Source organism: Pseudorasbora parva, chromosome 19, assembly GCF_024679245.1.
Source record: "Pseudorasbora parva isolate DD20220531a chromosome 19, ASM2467924v1, whole genome shotgun sequence".
In the NCBI taxonomy this organism is placed as follows: Eukaryota; Metazoa; Chordata; class Actinopteri; order Cypriniformes; family Gobionidae; genus Pseudorasbora; species Pseudorasbora parva.
In genome coordinates, this window is record NC_090190.1 from 36295869 (window position 1) to 36315401 (window position 19533).

At 36.7% G+C, this 19533-nt stretch overlaps 1 protein-coding gene and 1 long non-coding RNA gene across 6 annotated transcripts in view; both read right to left on the reverse strand.

Moving 5' to 3' along the window:
- si:dkeyp-113d7.10 (zinc finger and SCAN domain-containing protein 16) overlaps nt 1-19533 on the reverse strand; it is a 97889-nt gene that overhangs the window by 6592 nt on the left and 71764 nt on the right. For 2 of the 5 annotated variants that reach the window (XM_067426186.1, XM_067426187.1), the window contains 3 exons: nt 10086-10385; nt 1995-2300; nt 670-987 (listed from right to left, as the gene is read on the reverse strand). In XM_067426186.1, the coding sequence (XP_067282287.1) occupies nt 670-987; nt 1995-2300; nt 10086-10385 (924 nt within the window). Of the gene's footprint in view, nt 1-669; nt 988-1994; nt 2301-10085; nt 10660-19533 lie in introns of those variants that run through there. The other 3 variants (XM_067426189.1, XM_067426188.1, XM_067426185.1) reach the window with 2 other exon arrangements.
- Nucleotides 14404-16441, reverse strand: LOC137048163 (uncharacterized). The gene is made up of 3 exons (XR_010899326.1): nt 16393-16441; nt 14943-15052; nt 14404-14529 (listed from the first exon to the last, which is right to left on the reverse strand). It is a non-coding gene; the product is annotated as an uncharacterized lncRNA (long non-coding RNA).

The following is a 19533-nucleotide window of genomic DNA, read 5'->3' on the forward strand; positions in this document are numbered from 1 at the left end:
GGAAGAGTTGTGGGAAGCATACTGATGGTGACGGTGAAGTCGAGGGAGCGTGGTGTAGTTCATTTATAGCTTACTTTTAGCTTTTTACTTCTGGTGACGGCAGAAAATTCATAAATGTTGTGTTCATCTGTGATAATTATCTTGAAGGACTAAATGTGCAAGTATCATAACATTTTCTCGATCACAGAGCTTGTTTTTAGCGATAATCCAAAAGCCTAAGGGAAAATCCTATCGGATTTTTCTTGAGTGAACCAGTGACGCTAACTGCCGGTTGGCCTACAAAGTGACTTCATTTCTGCACCACTCTACTATTACATGTCTGTATCAAAATACACTACAGTTGAACCTTATTTGTACTGTATCTATGCTTGTATTTAGTGGATTTCATCTTAACACAAATATGTATATTAGCTTCTTTTTCTTTTTTTTTATTCATTAAAATGTGTCATTTGTCATTAAAATGATTTGACTCAACTAGAGCATTAGTCTACTAGTAGACTTTACATTAGTCTACTAAGACTAATGTATAAAAAAATAATTTAAAAGCAAATTTGCAATAAGTATTTTTAATTTTCGCCCAAGACCATCCAGAATTTTTGGTTCCGACCCATAATTTTAATTTCGGTGCATCCCTAATTATAACTGCACTCGATCATCAGCGCAGCCTACCTGTGGAGCTGACGACAGGAACACCTTGTGTGTCTGAGGATAGAGCAACGACCTCCATATCGTCTACCTGCAACCAGGGCGGCTGCCCCACCTCAAGCTCCAGTTTCCTTTGAGAGGCCAGGCAAGACGGCATGAGCGTCTCTCTAATTAGGCTGTTCATGTCAGTCACCGAGCCTGAGCTCAGCTCGGTGTGCTCCTCCTTACTGGTGGTGACCTCTTTGATCTGCCAGAAGTCACTGCACCACTTCTGCCCGAAGACTTTATCCAGGATGGGCACCCAGTCTTGAGCCACCGTAATGACAGTCTGCTTGTCTGGTTCTGTTGAGGAAAAAAACAGAAGACATTTTTTTGTTTAGGCTTAATTGACTCGAGGTTATACACTGAACTAAACTAGAAAATCCACATAAACTTTGTTTGCTGATTTAGCAATCAAGGATCCAGAGGAGGTTATTTGCATTTCATTTGTAAATGTAGAATTCACTTATAAATATTAAGGACATTTGGCTAAAAAGTATTTTTATTTTTATTTGAAAGTTTAACTTACAAGTTAGTTTAAGCACAAGCACTTTTATTCACTAATTTCCTACCATCCAGATGATATCTGTCTGAAGACGTTTACAGTGAGCAATCTTGGGACGAATTGTTGGCCAGGACTGCTTTGTTTTTTTACATGAGAGCTTAAAAATAGAATTCCGAATGAAAACCAAAGAACAGATGGCCAAACAAAGTATTTTTGTTTCTGGTCTGTTGTTGAACAATAAACTTGCCAAAATAATGTGTTGATAACAGGGGAAATTTGGTTTGGTGTAATGCTGTTTTTAAACAATGGGCATATTTTATTATAAAAAGACAATATTTACATTGTCGCTTGATCGTGGGAGATATAAATCGCGAAAATCACAAGAAAATGATGCCCAAGAGCTGCATTTCAAATCACAATGTAGGAAGACTGTTACACTGGCATTGTCAAGGCTAGTCTGTTGAATCCTCTGCAAATTAGCACTCAGAACAGATCTGAAAGATAGTAAACTGAACCAAACAGATTGGTACAGTTACCTGGTTTTCATATTTATTTTAGTGACCCGAGTGCTAAAGCAACACAGGCAATGCATGCAAATAAATGTTAGCAGCAGGCACAAATCATACGGATTCAATACCTCCCACATTGTTCTAAACAAAAAAAGCAGCAAGTCTAACTAACTTTACCCTTCTGGATGTTAAAAAACCCTCTTAATTAGCATTTAAGCATTGAATTGCTTAAAAGTTAGACTACATGAATTTATAGTGTCTGGTTCAAATAAAGGATGTCTTTTTGAACTTTGTACCATTGGTGGATTCAGTTTGTTCCTTTTCCCGGCCTTTTTTGTGTGATTGGTCCTGCAGGCCTTTCGACTCTTGCTTTTCTGCTTTGGAACTGCTAGGAGAGTCATTTTCACAGTCCTCCGGTACCACAGCAACCACGTCACTGGTTTCCACTAAGTTCTTTTCCTGTAGCTGCTCTTTCAATATGTGGTTTTCCCGCTCCTTCTTGGTGAACTCCAAGAGCAGGTCGTCAAAGCTGTCTTCCACGATTTTGGTCAGCTCACAAACTGCAAATTCCAGCACGTGTTCCATAACGGATTTTAACTGACCTTAAAATGGAGACAAAATGGAGGACATTATGATATAAAATTACTTAGAAAAACCCTATATGATGAGGTTCTTGTGACAGGTAGTTACTGCATTTAAATCCTCCAATCTCTCTCTGCGCCATCCACACACTGCAGCGAACTGCACCAAATAAGACTGCTGGCTGACATTTATGAGAATCACACCAATTTGCTTCACTCCTTACTCTGAGCAAGCAACAGTTCAGATTTAAAGCCTCAAATACACTCTGTCAAGATTTTAAAGCAATCTAAGAAGAATCTCACAATGAAAGCATTTCTCTTGATGGAGCAGGGATCTCGTATAACATTGAGTGGTATATTTTAAGCCTTGTATATAATAACATTTGTGTAGTATGTATTTATACACTTATGACACTTACATTAGAAAGCTTACATTGCAAAACCAATTAAATATACATATGGTCCCACATTATATTAGAAGTCTAACTAGTATACACTTAAGAGAAAATGTAATTGTTATGTACGAATATACTTATTGTGTTCATGTTGTATTGAGGTGGGATACGGGTAAGACTAGGACAGGTTTGGTGGTAAATACTTAGTTGCAGCTGTTGTCATACAAATATATATTGTGATATCTGGATTTTTTTTATTTATTAGATTATGTCTCTCACAGTGGACATGCACCTACGATGACAATTTCAGACCCCTCCATGATTTCCAAGTGGGAGAACTTATAATACAAAATAGCAGGGAGTTCAAATACTTATTTTCCTTACTGTGTGTGTGTGTGTGTGTGTGTGTGTGTGTGTGTGTGTGTGTGTGTGTGTGTGTGTGTGTGTGTGTGTGTGTGTGTGTGTGTGTATTTATATATTACACACACAAACACAAATAATGGTTCTCAAATTATTTTAAACTGGACACTTCAGGTGTCCTACAAAATTATTCATAATAAAAAAGTAAACAAAATATATCCTTAAAATAAAAAAAATAAAAAATATATATATAAATTCAAATACTAAAATGTATTAATATTACAATTAAGTACATACACTCATCTTATTGAATTTTCCTTACATATTTCAATAAAATAAATGGTTAAAATAAGTAAGTTGCCAAAACATGTATGTAACATTGTATCAAATTATTAATTTAAATGTTGGCGTACAGTAGTTAAAGACATTTAATATAAAGTGGGTCCAAAAAAAAAATTATATATATATATAAACACTTACTAATAATCATAAAATTGACCTCGGAATAAATTAGCTTTTTTATAAATAAAAAAAATAGGGAAAAAAGGAACTACTAAACTTTTAATAATTGCTATCCAGAAATCTCACCAAAAAAAATGGTATTTCATGTAAACAAAGCCAACATGTTGGGATGCACCATGAAAGTTTTGGCCAATGTGTGTTCATTTTGTTATCGGCCCAATATTTTTTTTTTGACTCATATACAAAAGCTGATAAATAATATTTCCTTCAGCTGAGAAACTTCAGACGCGCACTGTTCGCCATGATAGTTATGAATTGCTTTAAACATGATTAAAAATACTTTAAAAAAATATATAATAATTAAGTGCAACATGTGCAGTGCAAGTCTGTCATATAGTGTACATAAAATTATAAAGACAACATCATTATAATTATGTGCTTGGGACATGGCCTAATGGTAAGAATTTTGTTTCTGTAATCAGGCTCTCAAAAATTATATAAAAACTTGGATTTAGATTTATGGGCCGATATATATCGGTTATCGAATACAAACAATTACCTATTCGTTCAAAATTTTCATTTCGGTGCATCCCTACCAACATGTCTTGCAAAGTGTGGACAAACTGTCAAAGTGTTTCGATTTTCAAAGTGACACTGAACATTTCATTTAGATGGTTTAGGTGTCTCCAAAAATCTGTATTTCAGGATGGAAGATGAATCGTAGGTCATCTCTATGTAATTACCTCAGCACTGCTTGTAGTGATGGGATGTTGGTGACTTGAAATCAAATGGGAAGGAAATGCCGGAGGTCAGAATTCTGAGTTGGACGCTATCTTGTAACTTGTAAAAATGGCACCTCCCTGCAGCAGTACAGTCTTTAAAATGCATAGCATGCCGTCCTCTCCATTCCTCACTGACTGTATGGAGTCCATTCTGATCAGACCACTGAAAAGCCACATCTAAAATTCCCCAAATGCCACTTAATGCTTAACTGTCAGAGCAAGATTTTTGTGTTTCAAATGGAGATCATGAGTCTCATCATACAACTTAACAAAATAACTTAATTCACTGACAAAATGTTAATTGCTGCAGTCTATTTAAAATGTATTTTAAATTGTTTAAAAAAACTGTTTGGATGAATGAATAAATGACTCACTCATAAATACTTTGAATAGGTAATATGCTTTATTTTGATCGAGACAGGAATAGGCTAGCTGCAGGTCGGAGTTGATTGATCCCGTAGACTACTTTTATCCCAGTACTTCTGTGATACGAATATTTGTAAAATAAACAAAATAATACTGTGCGGTTGAAAAGACTGTTTGTGAAGTTGTTTTATACCCATTGACAACTGCTATCTCTGGTTGAGCTGCAACATGAACACAAATTAGAATTTTCCGCTGTGATTTTGACAATTTGACACCATTTTAACTTAAAACGGGAAACTTTTTGCCCATTCATTTACACGACAACAGCGTTTTTGGGACCATCAAAATGCAAGTTTTTAAATATACCATTGTCAGACGCGTTGTGTGTTCGGTCTATAGTCATGCTTAGTGTTGTCAAAAGTACCAACTACGATACCAAATCGGTACGGAAGTGTAAAAAATGTGACGCTTCGAGCACTGCTGAGCTGTAACCGTAAACACCTCTGACTAGTCATTGCGCTCACGCGCTCATCGGATGTGCCTGTGATTGGCTACAATGATCAACGTTACGGCAGCGATTTGAAAGAACACGGATGTGTTTAAAAGTGTTTTGAAAGCAGGAGCAGGAGGGTTTGAAAGCACAAGCAGGCCTCAACTAGCCTGACAAGCTAGACCCACATCAAGATGTTTGGTCTGGAAACTCACCATAGACAGGGCTCAATCCGAGGGGCGGGATAAACGGTTGTCTTTCAAACTCCCTCTGCACGCGATAGGATAGCGCTACAACCAACCAGAGCAACGAAGGTGAAACAGAGCTTGTTGATAGATTAAACATTCACCGTATCCGGTCGGCTAAACTCCGAACACAGCTTCCCTTTTTAAGAATGACTTCAGTGCCGTTCTTTGTTCTTTTCTCAGAGAAAAGCTTAACTCCAAGTCTTCCAGAGTCGCGGTCAGAGCTGATTCGAAAGACCGCCGTTCGCCAGTTTCTGTGTTTACTAGAAGCACGCAAACGCAACACGGCCGACGTCATTATGGCCCCGCCCGCCGACTCTATACACGATGTGATTGGCCCGTCCAGATTGTGAGGAATACAGCTCAGAAGGGTATTGAGAGTTCCTAGACGACACTTGCGGGCAGATTCAATTTGCTGCCGCTAGGGTGCGTCTAGATTTCTAGGCTAGGCCTCAACCAGCGGACCGGTAGACACCTGCATTCAAAAGCTCTGTGTGTATCTGTGCAAGTGCTCTGTGAAAAGCGTCATTGATGTATTTTTACAACATGTTTGTGAAGAGCTGATCACTGTAGCCAATCACAGAACTATTTGATGAGCGCGTGAGCACAACGGTCAGTCAGAGGTGTTTACGATTCAGCTCAACAGTGCTCAAAGCGTCACATTTTTAAAATGTCAGTACCAATTTGGTATTGCGGTCAGTACTTTTGACAACAACACTAGTCACGCTGATGATAAAAATATGAAAAAACACATTCTAGACATGAAAAGCCATTCACAACCAGTTTTCTTCTGTAATGTGATGCATTGCAGAATGAAACAGGATATTCAAGAAAAAAGATATGTAGTGCATGACTTGACTTGATCCTTTGGCAACTGGATGGATCATGTAAAGCAGTCTCTAGGCCCTGCTACACCTTGTAAACCTACCATTAAGATGTGTTTTGGTTGAGCGGATCACAAGTAGAAGAGGGAGACGCATACCCATACACACTTGATATCTCTTTTGTCCAAAACCACGTCCTGATTTCTTCAAGGGGAGGGTCTATGGGTGGGTAATGTATGGGTTTTTTCAGACCTTTCAATCTAATGGATAAAATAAGCTCGAGCAATAAACATATGAATGAGAGTGGACAAAACAGAAAAGCATATGGAGAGCAGCTTTTGTTTTTTGCTCTGGCAGCCAAAAGACCACGCAAAACGCTGATTCTCACCGCCTGATTTATGAAGCTGTGTGCACCTCTGCAATCGACGTGTACGCAATACTAGCCCTTGATAAATGCCGTGGCTGAAAACGATCGTCATTATGATAACACGCCCCTATATAGCCGCCTCCCCCACGCCCTCATTTTACGCCATGGACACATGGAAGACGGCACAGAAGAGAAACTTCTCCGAGGTGGAGATCAGGCGCGTCTCAATCATCTCACTAGTCAGGGCACTGATTAGGACATAAGTCAATGGGCTGACTCCCTGATCAGTGTCCTGACTAGTGAGATGACCCATCGAGACCATTACTATAGGGAAGTGGAAAAAAGCGAAATTGTTTTATTTGAGAGTTTAAATAAAGTCTTTTTATTGTGGGAATAAAGGCACCCACAAAAACAAAATGTGGACCTAAATTAGGAGTACTGTTAATAGTGTGGGGGTTGAGAAGCACACTCCAGCAGTTTAATTTCTCATCCAAACAGCTATTTATCACAATGCATTATTTTACAGAATATGTTTTGAAACAATTAGCATTTAATTTCGTATCACTGCACATGTAGGCTACTGGGGTGTACGATAGTGATGATGTGATGTGGAGTACTATTCATTCACATTGATAATTGCATAACAATTTGTAAGATTCGTATTATTATTATGATTTTTATTATTAATGACACTTATTGTTTTTTAGAAGAAGAATGTCGTTATTATTTATTTTATTATTATTATTTAAAAGAAGAAGAATGTCATTTTTATTATTTTGTCAGTCTGAATTATTTTCAGTCCCAGTCTGTGTGCAGCTGTCGGGCCTAACCCTGAACCATCAGGTAAAGTGCACAGGCTCGCAACTGGAGGAAGACACATGCCTACAAATCAAATGCTTTGGTATAGTCACACAAATTAAACATTGAAGTCCATTGCACAAAAATAAACACTGAAGTTTATAATTACTATGTTGTTGTTGTTGTTTTTACAGTGGGTCATAATATAGCATATCTTTGTCAGTGTGTTTTGTGGTGTTAGGAATTGTTTTTCTGCGCATTTTCGCACTAACTCAAACGTGCTTACACCACCTCCTGAGCTGCCGTAGGATTTGAGCGTGCCGTACGCCAACGTCCATATTGATAAATCTCAAAGTCACCTTGGGTTTGGTGTACACTGGAAATTTGGTGTACGCACTTTTGATAAATGAGGGCCATTGTGCGTGGTACATTTTTCACCTGGCTAGCGTGTTTCCCATAATATGTACGCATTAGCGGGTTAGGTGGTTTTGGTTCTTAAATCATTTTAAAACTTGTTTACACCTGTATTTAGCATCATCCACTTGTGATTAGATTGACGGAAACATATGCATGATAATGCATGAAACGGATATCGTTCCATGCATTATCATGTGCTTTCCATAATTTTTACACATTAGATTAGTAGGCAGATAATAGGTGGTCTTTTGTGTTTGAATGCATTTTCAACTACCTCTGGAAGAGGTAGAAAATGGACACACTCAAAACTTTTTAGACTCTGTTTACACCTGTTTTTAGCGTCACCCACTTGTGATCGGATTAATTAAAACACTCCTTAATATCAGGTGTAAACGGGGCTTATATGACAGAGAGGCTGAAAAGTAAGAGCGCTCTGTGACATCAGTCAAAAAGGAAAGTTGTTTCAGAGGCTTTTATTTCTTTGGAACAATACGAACTAATGAATTATTCACAGGCATTAAAAATCCATTTTATTTTCATTTTCAGGCCCAACCATAAAATATGACCAAACAGAAAGTATTTACAATTTAAGATATTTAACAATATTACTTCTAACAAAAATAAAAACTGACCAATTTGAATTCTTGCAAAGCATTTTTATATTTACTATTTATTATATATGATTATTATATATTTATTTAATTTTTTTTATTACATTTTCTTAAAATTTTCGTTTTTTTAACATATCTCTTCACAAATGTTTCTTTACATAAAGATATAAATTCATTTTGAAGGAAAACGATAGCATGGACTGCAAAGCATTACTAATTGGTTTGTAGTTTTCAACACAATCCTTCTCTGATGCTCCAAAAACTGCCACAAGTCATTCTTTCATTGTCTGCTCTGCTGCATTAGCTAACAAGATCTTGATTTTGAATACATCAGATTTGTCTGCAAGGCAAGTTTCAGACAGCAGTGGTTTCAAATGGCCTGGAACTTTCTCGCACTTGCCACAGGTTAGTGGGCCATGCTTACGGTTGAGGCCTGATGTCGCCGCAATCGAGAAAAAAAAAGATTTACCTATTCAAATGCAATTTTGAACTGTATGCAAGGTAAATGGAAATCACTGATCTCCATTCATTTGACTTTGGTGTAATGGTGTATCTATATCAAAGAAATTAAATGAGCGTTGTTGTGTGCATCATAGCATGTTAACATGCAAAGCCGATCACAGGGCTCCTTTGTGATTTGGCTGCAGTCCCTGCTTATGTAGAATGAAGACCCTCATGATACTACCCCCCTCAGACCCCAACCATGGATACCCTCCGCAGGGTCTGGTAGGTGTGGCTTTTTCTAACCACCTCCATTGGCTAAAATGCAAGGCAAGGACACCCTCCCCATGGCTACCGTCACCGCAGTATGAAAAGCAGCGCTAAGGAGCAGCTCAACGACAGAAGCGTCATCACCCAAACCAGCCATTGGCAGCAGTCATAACAGACTCCTAACATCAAACTGTCCCTGTATACATGCCCACACAGGCCTGAGGACTGCTAACTAAGATTCATTTCAAAGACCAGACACCAATACAATTCCTCTCAACAAAGACAAAACATTCTGTCAAAAACAATGTCTACAGGCTACTTAGAACAATTAGGCAGACTTGCACACTTCCTTCAACAGAGGATTTGGTTCTTTAAAAAAAAAAATCCCCTTAAGACTTCTATGGATGAGTTTGCTTAATTGCCATCTTGAACTTTAGCAAGAAAGTAAATAAGTTAGACTTCTAAATAAGACTGGAATCAAGATTTTGTTAGCAAATGTGTTTTTAAATCAGAGATTTCTAGCTGGTCAAAATATGGTGCAAGCTGGTAGACCGCAAAAAAAATAAAAAAATAAAATAAAGCTGGTTTTTGAAGCATTATGTCTCGTAACCCAGCAAGAAACCAACTACCATGTTTCAAAACAGTTACTATCTAAAGCTGGATGGATTTTCCATCATGGTTTGGATTTAGCAACATTCGTGCCACGTTTCTGAAATGTATGGGCGTTTAACCACAATTCGGGAATTGAAATGCATGGGTGCAAAAACAGAAAAGAAAATAGGTCTAAGTTTATTATGACTTCCTCCTTCCGTTCAAAATGGTGTTACCCTTGTTTTTATAAAGCTCGTCACTGCGCACCAACCCATCGAGTCAGATTTGCATTGTAAACATGAGCGCTCCAAACATACAGATTATTGTACAATATATTAAAGACATTTAATCATTTAAAAGACACATTTTGCACACAAATAGTCTTACCAACTGCTCGCCCTTTCTGTTCACGCCTGAGCGTTTCAGACTGATCGCCACATTCAGGGCTCTGGCTGGGGGTGTGTTGCTTTGTTCCATCGTTCGTGTCTGTTTTTCTCCTAGACGCATTGCTTTTCCCGCTCCCTCCGTATTCTAGCTCCCTTGACTGAATGGTTGCCCTTAAACGCTGGTTTTCCTGCTCTTTGGTGGCTGTTTCCAATAGCATTGAATTCAAAGTGGCCCCAACAGTCTTGGTGATTTCCTGAACGGCGAGCTGCACTACCTGCTCCAGTGCGGACTCCAGCTGACCTTGGAAAAACGAAATGTACAGGGCACCGTTCATGTTTACAACCGCTCTGTTGGAAGACCTCTGTCATTCTTCCTCTTCCCACCCCCCAAAATAGTGTTAAATATACAGAAGTCTTCTAGAACAACTGCCTAGAAACGAACAGTTACCCCTTTCTCGCTAAACACATCGTGGATGTATACACCCCTTAGTATGCTGTACCGTACTCTACTCTGTGAAGTCGCACAGAGAGTCAAAGTAGTCCATCAGCACATTAGACGATCTTCCCTCAGACGAACCACTACGCCATTTTGCCCCAAATTCGAAAACGTCCTGCGCACACAACCAAGAAACGAGCCATGGCAAAATGCCGTTTGGAGGTTTGAGCATCCGATGTTTTAGTTTTGGACTGAGGGTGAGGGGGCCGCACAAATTAACAATTTCAAATACGTTTAGGGGATTATACTTACGCAGTTATTGCAGCCATGCACTACTTTGGTCGCGCATGCTTTTTACATTTCCCTACATACTGACTCCCACTTGTTACAAAACTTTTCATATGCGCTCCTCTACTTTGAATACGGTAAAACAGCTACTGCATGATCTAAGAGTATCATGTTAGATTAAGGATACGTTGAAATTGAGCTGCATGCCTGCCATGTCAGCGTATTTATCCAAGATAATCATAGTGTCTTTTGTTTGTTTGTTTTAATTGTGTAATTATTCATCATTATATTGTCCACGCCCACAAACATTCGGGATAATATAAATGGCTCAGGGTGCGTCTTTAAAGGGAAAATTCACCCCAAAATGCTAATTCTGTCATTTACTCACCCTTATGTTGTTCCGAATCTGTATGTCATTCTTTCTTCTGCTGAACACAATTGAAGATATTTTGAAGAAATACAATAGTTCTCTCTCTCTCTCTCTCTCTCTCTCTCTCTCTCTCTCTCTCTCTCTCTCTCTCTCTCTCTCTCTCTCTCTCTCTCTCTCTCTCTCTCTCTCTCTCTCTCTCTCTCTCTCCCTCCCCCCCCACACACACACACATTATGAAAGTCAATGTTAGGTTAGGTTTAGGTTTATTTAAGGTTTGACAAGGGAGGATATTGCAGCACAAAACCCTGAAATGTGTCAACATACTCATACATAACATGTATACTCAGTAATAATTCTAACATAATATTATCATTCATTTCTGAGAGATAGTACAGCACAAATACACACAAAGAAAAGCAGAACTGGACTTCATACATTCAAACACCTAAAGAGTTATTTGTAAAACAATTTAAGAGCACATGAAATAAAAGAAAGTTCATGTCTTTTTGTTTTACTTCTAGGCATGACAAACTCCCTGTGCTGCTACAAATTCCCTGTTACTTTCTAGTTACCAACATTCTTCAAAATATTTGCTTTCTGAAACACCTTGAGGGTACGAAAATGACGACAAACTGTTCATTTTTTGGGTTAACTATCCCTTTAAGGTGCAGTAGGATGCTGGGCTTAAACAGACTTCCGTTTACAAAAGCATATGGCTGAAGTTTTCAGTGACTGGTGCCATTGTAAAAAGTCATTCATTAATTTCTTCCACAAACAAAAGTTGTCTGCCCTCTTGAGGCAACCCACTTCATGTTAAATAACGTCAACAAATAAAGAAAAACGTTTAGGTTACTAATATGACTGCAGTCTTCATCTCCTGTGAATGTATACCATTTTTCAGAAGTGTTGTCCCTTTCCTTTTGTGTAAAACTTTTTAAATGAGGACAAAACACGTCTCAAGTTTTTGAAGTTGTAAAACGGCAGGAAAAGAACTCCATTGTCGTGCATGCGATCTGTGGCTACAAATATGCCACAGCCCCGGTTCCTGTTTCTACATCAGCAGAGGAAGAAGAATACGGGACTCACACCAACACAGCGTTACTAAACTGTCTAGTGTAAAGGGGCAAAGCGAGGCATTACACTAATATGAGGTATTTTTTTCTGTAGATAACCCAGGCTTCACAGACAAAGCTTAGTCCTAGTTCTAGACTAAAATGTATGTTTGAGTTGTTTTAACTTAAAGCAACTTGCACAGACATATCTTAAAATACACTATATTGCCAAAAGTTGTGGGACGCCTGCCTTTACATGCACATGAACTTTAATGACATCATCACATTCTTAATCCGTAGGGTTTAATATGGAGTCAGGCCACCCTTTACAGCTATAACAGCTTCAGCTCTTCTGGAAAGGCTTTCAACAATGTTTAGTGTTTCTATGGGAATTTTTGACCATTCTTCTAGAAGCGCATTTGTGAGGTCAGGCACTGATGTTGGACGAGAAGACCTGGGTCACAGTCTCCGCTCTAATTCATCTCAAAGGTGTTTTATCGGGTTGAGGTCAGGACTCTGTGCAGGCCAGTCAAGTTCCTCCACACCAAACTCCTCCTCCATGTATTTATTCATGGACCTTGCTTTGTGCACTGGTGCACAGTCATGTTGGAACAGAAAGGGGCCATCCCCAAACTGTTCCCACAAAGTAGGGAGCATGAAATTGTCCAAAATGTCTGGGAATGCTGAGGCATTAAAAGTTCCTTTCACTGGAACTAATGGGCCAAGCCCGACCCCTGGAAAACAACCCCCACACCATAATCCCCCTCCATCAAACTTTACACTTGGCACAAAGCAGTCAGACAATCACCATTCTCCTGGCAACCATCAAACCCAGACTCATCCATCTGATTGCTAGACAGAGAAATGTAATTCATCACTCCAGAGTACACGTCTCCACTTCTCTAGAGTTCAGTGGCGGTGTGCTTTACACCAATGCATGCGATGCTTTGCATTGCACTTGGTGATGTTAGGTTTGGATGCAACTGCTCGGCCATGGTAACCCATTCCATGAAGCTCTCTACACACTGTTCTTGAGATAAGGCCACAAGAAGTTTGGAGGTCTGTAGCTATTGACTCTGCAGAAAATTGTCTATTTCTGCGCACCCTGCTCTGTGATTTTACAAGGCCTAAAGCTTCATGGCTGAGTTGCTGTTGATTCCAATAATTAACTTAAATATTTTTTTATTTAATATTGAAAAAATAAATAAATATTTAATTAGTATTTATACACTGTAAAAAAAAGGTACCTGCCTTAAAATTTTGAGTTCATTGAAATTAAAAAAAAATTGAGTTAATACAATGAACATTTTTGAGAATTAAAAACCTTTATTCAAATATTATTAAAAGCATATTGGGTAATTGTGTGTTTTATTTGTGATGACGCACACAGTGAAACATGCAAAATTGTGCTATTTTCATTATTTATCAGGTTTTATGTGGTTCAGATAAGTTAAAATAATTTCATTTTCATTTAAAATTAAGGCAACCAGATTACTTACTTTTTTAAAGTTAAACCAACAATATTTTATACAGTGTATAAATAATTTAAATTGACAAATAAATGACACACACTGTTAGACATTTAAGAGAGATTTTACAGTAACTTACTGGCAACACTGTTGCCAGTAAGTTACTGTATTTGAGATTTACAGTACAATAACCACATTTCAGTTTACAGTAACTACATGTTACTGTAATTATGTAATACAGTACCATTACTGTAAACCTTGGTTAATAGTACATTAATCCTAATCCTATTCAATTATTAATTCTTACTGAATTAGAATATTTTTTATTTATTTTTTGTATCTGACACAATTCTTACATTTAATCCAAACAGACACACATATTATTAAATATGAAACTCTTTATTTAAAACATTGCAATTGCTTACATTTAAACATAATAATAATAATAATAATAATAATAATAATAATAATAATAATAATAATAATAGACTTTATTTTTAACGAAGTTTTCATTCCGAATCACAAAGTGCAACAAAGGGGGAAAAAAAGAAAAAAAAAGAATAACAATTAAAAATATAGAATACTACAAACAATCAACCAACACAGAAAACTGAACAGAAACAGAGCTGATGGTGGAAGTCTTTGTAAGCTCCTCTGTAAACATGAGTAATAACACAATCACTGAAGAATGCTGAAACTTTGGTGCAAAATAATATACATAAAAAAATAAACATGAAAAACAAATTCATTTTTTACACATGTAGACTTAAGTTCCATGTCTGTGCCAATTTTTGAACGAGGAATCTGGTCCATTATGGCAAGAAGTCCCTCTAAATAAGAATGACATAAAGTTAGTCATACAATTTGAGTATACACTTGCCTTCATGAACTGTTTTATGGAAGAGGTGATTCACTATTATTAATATTTTGAAGAATGTACTTTGTATTGATGCTGAACTTGATTGTATATTACAGAGGTGTTTCTGTTATTTAGCTTAATAAAAGACACTAAAGAAAACTGTCAGTACATAATAGGAGCAGCACAAACTACATCCTCCAAAATTATCATATTACTGAATCACCTCAACATGATTTCACTATCTATTTAATCAAAAACAACATTGTAACCTTTTATTGCAGGATGGATTACATATGTATCCATCTTGCATTAGCTTTAGTTAGGTATCCTCAAACGTAAAAGTGTCTGTGTATACTTTACATATCCTATTAAAAAGTGTCTTACCTAGTCCATAAATTCGTAGGGTGTCTCCACTCTCCACACAGTTCCTATGTTCAGCCCCGGGACTGTGATGTCCTCCCTCAGGAAAAACTTGCGGTGCTCTGGTTCCTTTTCTAGAATGTAGAATAAATCATGTCAATCCAATTATAATATTTGAGAAAGAAACAAAAATACTACAAAAATAAATTCGCCAGTGACCAACGTTAACTACAAGCTGACGGATAATATCTAGTTATTGCTGTCTGGGCCGTGAGCTCTCCTCGGGCAAAATTTACGATGCTGCACGGGTTCCTAATCTAAAACGTAAAATAATCTGTCGATACGAATGTCAAAAATCTGAAGAAAAAAAAAACTAAAAACTAAACTGTGTATAAATGAAATGTCAAAAAATTAAATAAAACAACGTTATTTCTGCAACTGTGGCCAACGTAAATTTACTAACTTCGTTTTAATGTAAAGCTTAATGCTCGATAAAAATCAGTAGGATCAGTAGCCTAACGTTAATTCAATAAACTCACCAAGTATTTTTTATTATTATAAAACGTTAGGTTTACCTCAATTTTTAGCACCAATGCTGATCAAATTACATTCATTATATGCTGTCTGGGCCGTGAGAGCTCTCCTCGGGTAAAATTTACGATGCTGCACGGGTTCCTAATCTAAAACGTAAAATAATCTGTCGATACGAATGTCAAAAATCTGAAGAAAAAAAAACTAAAAACTAAACTGTGTATAAATGAAATGTCAAAAAATTAAATAAAACAACGTTATTTCTGCAACTGTGGCCAACGTAAATTTACTAACTTCGTTTTAATGTAAAGCTTAATGCTCGATAAAAATCAGTATGATCAGTAGCCTAACGTTAATTCAATAAACTCACCAAGTATTTTTTTTATTATAAAACGTTAGGTTTACCTCAATTTTTAGCACCAATGCTGATCAAATTACATTCATTATATGCTGTCTGGGCCGTGAGAGCTCTCCTCGGGTAAAATTTACGATGCTGCACGGGTTCCTAATCTGAAAAATGTAAAATAAATCCTGTCGAACGAATGTCAAAAAAAAAACAAAAAAAAAAAAACGAAAAATGTAAGTTAGTCTATAAATGAAATGTTAGGGGAAAAAATAACTAACTTCGTTTTGATGTAAAGCCTAATATGCTCGATAATTTTTTCTTTTATTTTGATCGTTAACGTTAATTCAATAAACTCACTAAGTCTTTTTAAAAATAAAACATTAGGTTTACCTCAATGACCTATAGCTTTAATGTTATGTTGTCCGGGCCGTGAGCTCTCTCCTCGAGCAAAACTTGCGACGCTGCTGGTTCCTGATATAATTCAATAAACTATTTTTTTTAATAAAACGTTAAGTTTACCTCAGTTTTTAGCACCAATGCTGACAAGGTAAAATTGGGGTGCAGACAACTGCGTCTAGTACAATCACTTAAACCTACCTTGCTTATTTGCTGTTCTCCTCACGGGGGATGAAAAAATCTTCTCAGGGTGTCTGGACACAGCTCATATATTCTCTGGAGCTCTCTCCTCGGGTGAAACTTTTAACGCTGCACTGATGGTTCCTAATCGAAATCTTAAACAAATCCTATCGTTCCAAATTGTGCCTAAGAAGCCGTTGTGGTAAATACAGTACTGTACTTTATTTTTTTAAAATACAGTGAATCACTGTATTTGGTGTTTGACGTCACAGAAAATTCCCATGATGCAACTGGAATTACAGCTATTTACTGTAAAGAGAATTTACAGTATTATACTGGGTGATATATTGTAAATAACTGTACAAATTACAGAAATGTCTAACAGTGCAACTATGTATTTATGAAATAAGGGTATTCTTGCTGTGCATGTTTTGTGACGTTGTCATTGCCTAGCTGCATGCAATACTGAAGATAAACCATGAAACGGCGCTTGTAACTATTGTACTGAATAGCATGTGTTCAGTGATAAGCAGATATGTATATCATAGCATGTGGGGGCCACATTTCACCATGCTGATAAATATATATTTCACTTTATTTAAACAACACTTTGTTTCAAAGTGTGCCGCATATTTTTCTGATAAAGTATTGGGCATATAGAGCTAATTAATATGCTCTAAAAACAGCAGTTTTCAAACAGCAGGGGGTGCAGTATGATAACTGTATCATGTAAAACACTGTTATAACTCAGGGGTTTTCAAACTTTATGATGCCAAGGACCCCCAAGTATGATGAACTTTTATGTGGGACCCCCTTCCTAAAATCCATCTATTTTTATTTAGGCATAAGAAAAAACATTTAAAACTGTTAAATTAAAACACAAAAACACATCAATTGTGTTAACTTAATAAATTGGCTATAGCCAACTTTAATGTTGGATGTAAAAAAAATAAAGAAAAATTATTTGTACAATAAATGTATGCAAGCAGCTTGCGTATTGCGTTACAACCCCAGTGAGTGAGATAAAGGGGACTCAGAAGAAAGATACAAAGCAAACATTTACAATTCTGGAAAGTAGCCTATGTACATGGCAAGAGAGGAGAGAAACATTTAGAATAAAACTGAATGTTTGGTAGACTTTATCCATTTTTGCTTTGTCTTTGTGTTCTCTGAAATTTTCTGGGGACCCCTTAGAACCTTCTGGAGGACCCCTGGGGGTCCCCGGACCCCAGTTTGAAAACCCCTGTTATAACTAGTAGCATAAAATCATCCTTCTTGGCATTATGGCTAAACCAATTGCAACTTTTGTTGAGGAGAACAACAGAACAAAACAATAACTTGATTAATTAAAATGTAACCGGAATGGGGACTATTATAGACAACTATAATTAAATATAAGCATTTAAAATATGTAAAAAACGGATGCTATATAGTTTTAGATCAAAACAAGTAAGCACAAGGTGACAATCACTAAGACACCCAGGACCTTTTTTTTTTTATTAATACAGTGCAATATAGTGCAGTTTTATGCCAGTTTGTTGGTTGGTTTGGTCTGCTATTCCACCACACTAGACCAGTTTGAGGATGATTCAAGTTGATATTCCCATTTTACCTTTATGCTCCAAATAGAACAGTATTATCCAGTTCTATAGCCGTGCACCGAAATGACAAGAACATCCCAGAAAAACAAATTCAGAGCACTCATGAATTAAACATGCAGAATGTCAAATTAACTTTTTTTCAATATGCTGATACCTTGCTTTTTAACTTTTAATTAAGCTTAATGTATAGATGATTTCATCATGACTGCAAAACAGCTACTTTTTAGAAAATGTACAAAAAAGAAGCTTTAGGATTAAAACTTAAGGGTTTATGATATTATTAGCTGTGAAGGTTTTAATCTAATAAAATAAAATAAGAAATAAAAAATAAAAATCGAAGGACTTGAAGGGAATCTGTATCTGTACTGTCTATTTTATTGGTAACACTTTACAATAAGGTTGCATTAGTTAACATTAATTAATCCATAGTTAACATGAACTAACCATGAACAACGCCTCTGTTCAACATTATTTCATCTTTGTTAACGTTAGGTAATAAAAATGCAGCTGTTCGCGTTAGTTCACAGTGCATTAACTAATAAGATTTTAATAATGCATTAGTGAATGATGAAATTAACATTAACAAAGATAAATAAATGTTTTATAAGTGCAGTTGATCATTAGTTAATGTTAACTAATGTAGTTAACTAATGTTAACTAATGAACCTTATTGTAAAGTGTTACCATTTTGGTAGTACTGTTCATTCATCATATAGCAGGGGTTTTATGTGGTCGCTGTCTAAGAGGAGGCAAGACATCAAGCACACCTCATTCATGCACTTGGGGATCCCAGACCTTATTCACAGCAGTACCATCTTTTTAACGGGAATAAATGTGAGGCTGCGGGATAGACGTGCATCTCTTTGGTGGGTTGTTCTGTTATTTCATGTGTTTTTGGATTGTTCTGCTGACAAAAATTTCCAAGCAACTTCATTATAGGCAAAAAACAAGTGATCTGGGAGCTTTACGCAGCAGATGCCATTGAAAACACAGTAAATCTTGCTTTCATACCTGCCATTGTGCTGCTTCTGAATAAGGTATATTGCGGTGAATTAATGACAGGTAATGTGGCGGAGGGATGCAGGGATAATGTCAGAACCTGGAAAACTAATTTGCCACTGGTTCCTTCGAGATTTTACTAACTTCAACATAACTTGATAATGCTTTGACGCTTCGTTATTATAGTTACTTATTAAAAACATGCATTAAAATCTTTTTTTTTCAATTTGGGTGTGTAATTTATATTGTACAACAAAACAAAGTACTGAAGTTGTTTACTACAGGCTTTATTTTGCACATAAATTAGGGGAATAAAACTATTTATAAAACCTATAAAACCAGCAGCAAATTTTCTATAAACTCTATTAACACCTGGGCTGTGTCCGAAATCACATACTCTCTTGAGTAGGTAATTATTTTGAATAAGTAATTACTTCACGGCCGCTATGGCTGGTTCTGAAAACTTAGGCTGAACTTTAGCTGACTTATTGCCTTGCTGCTGTCACGGTGTTATGGCAGTAGTAAGCACACAACACAGAAGATGAGGGTTCAACGCAGACTT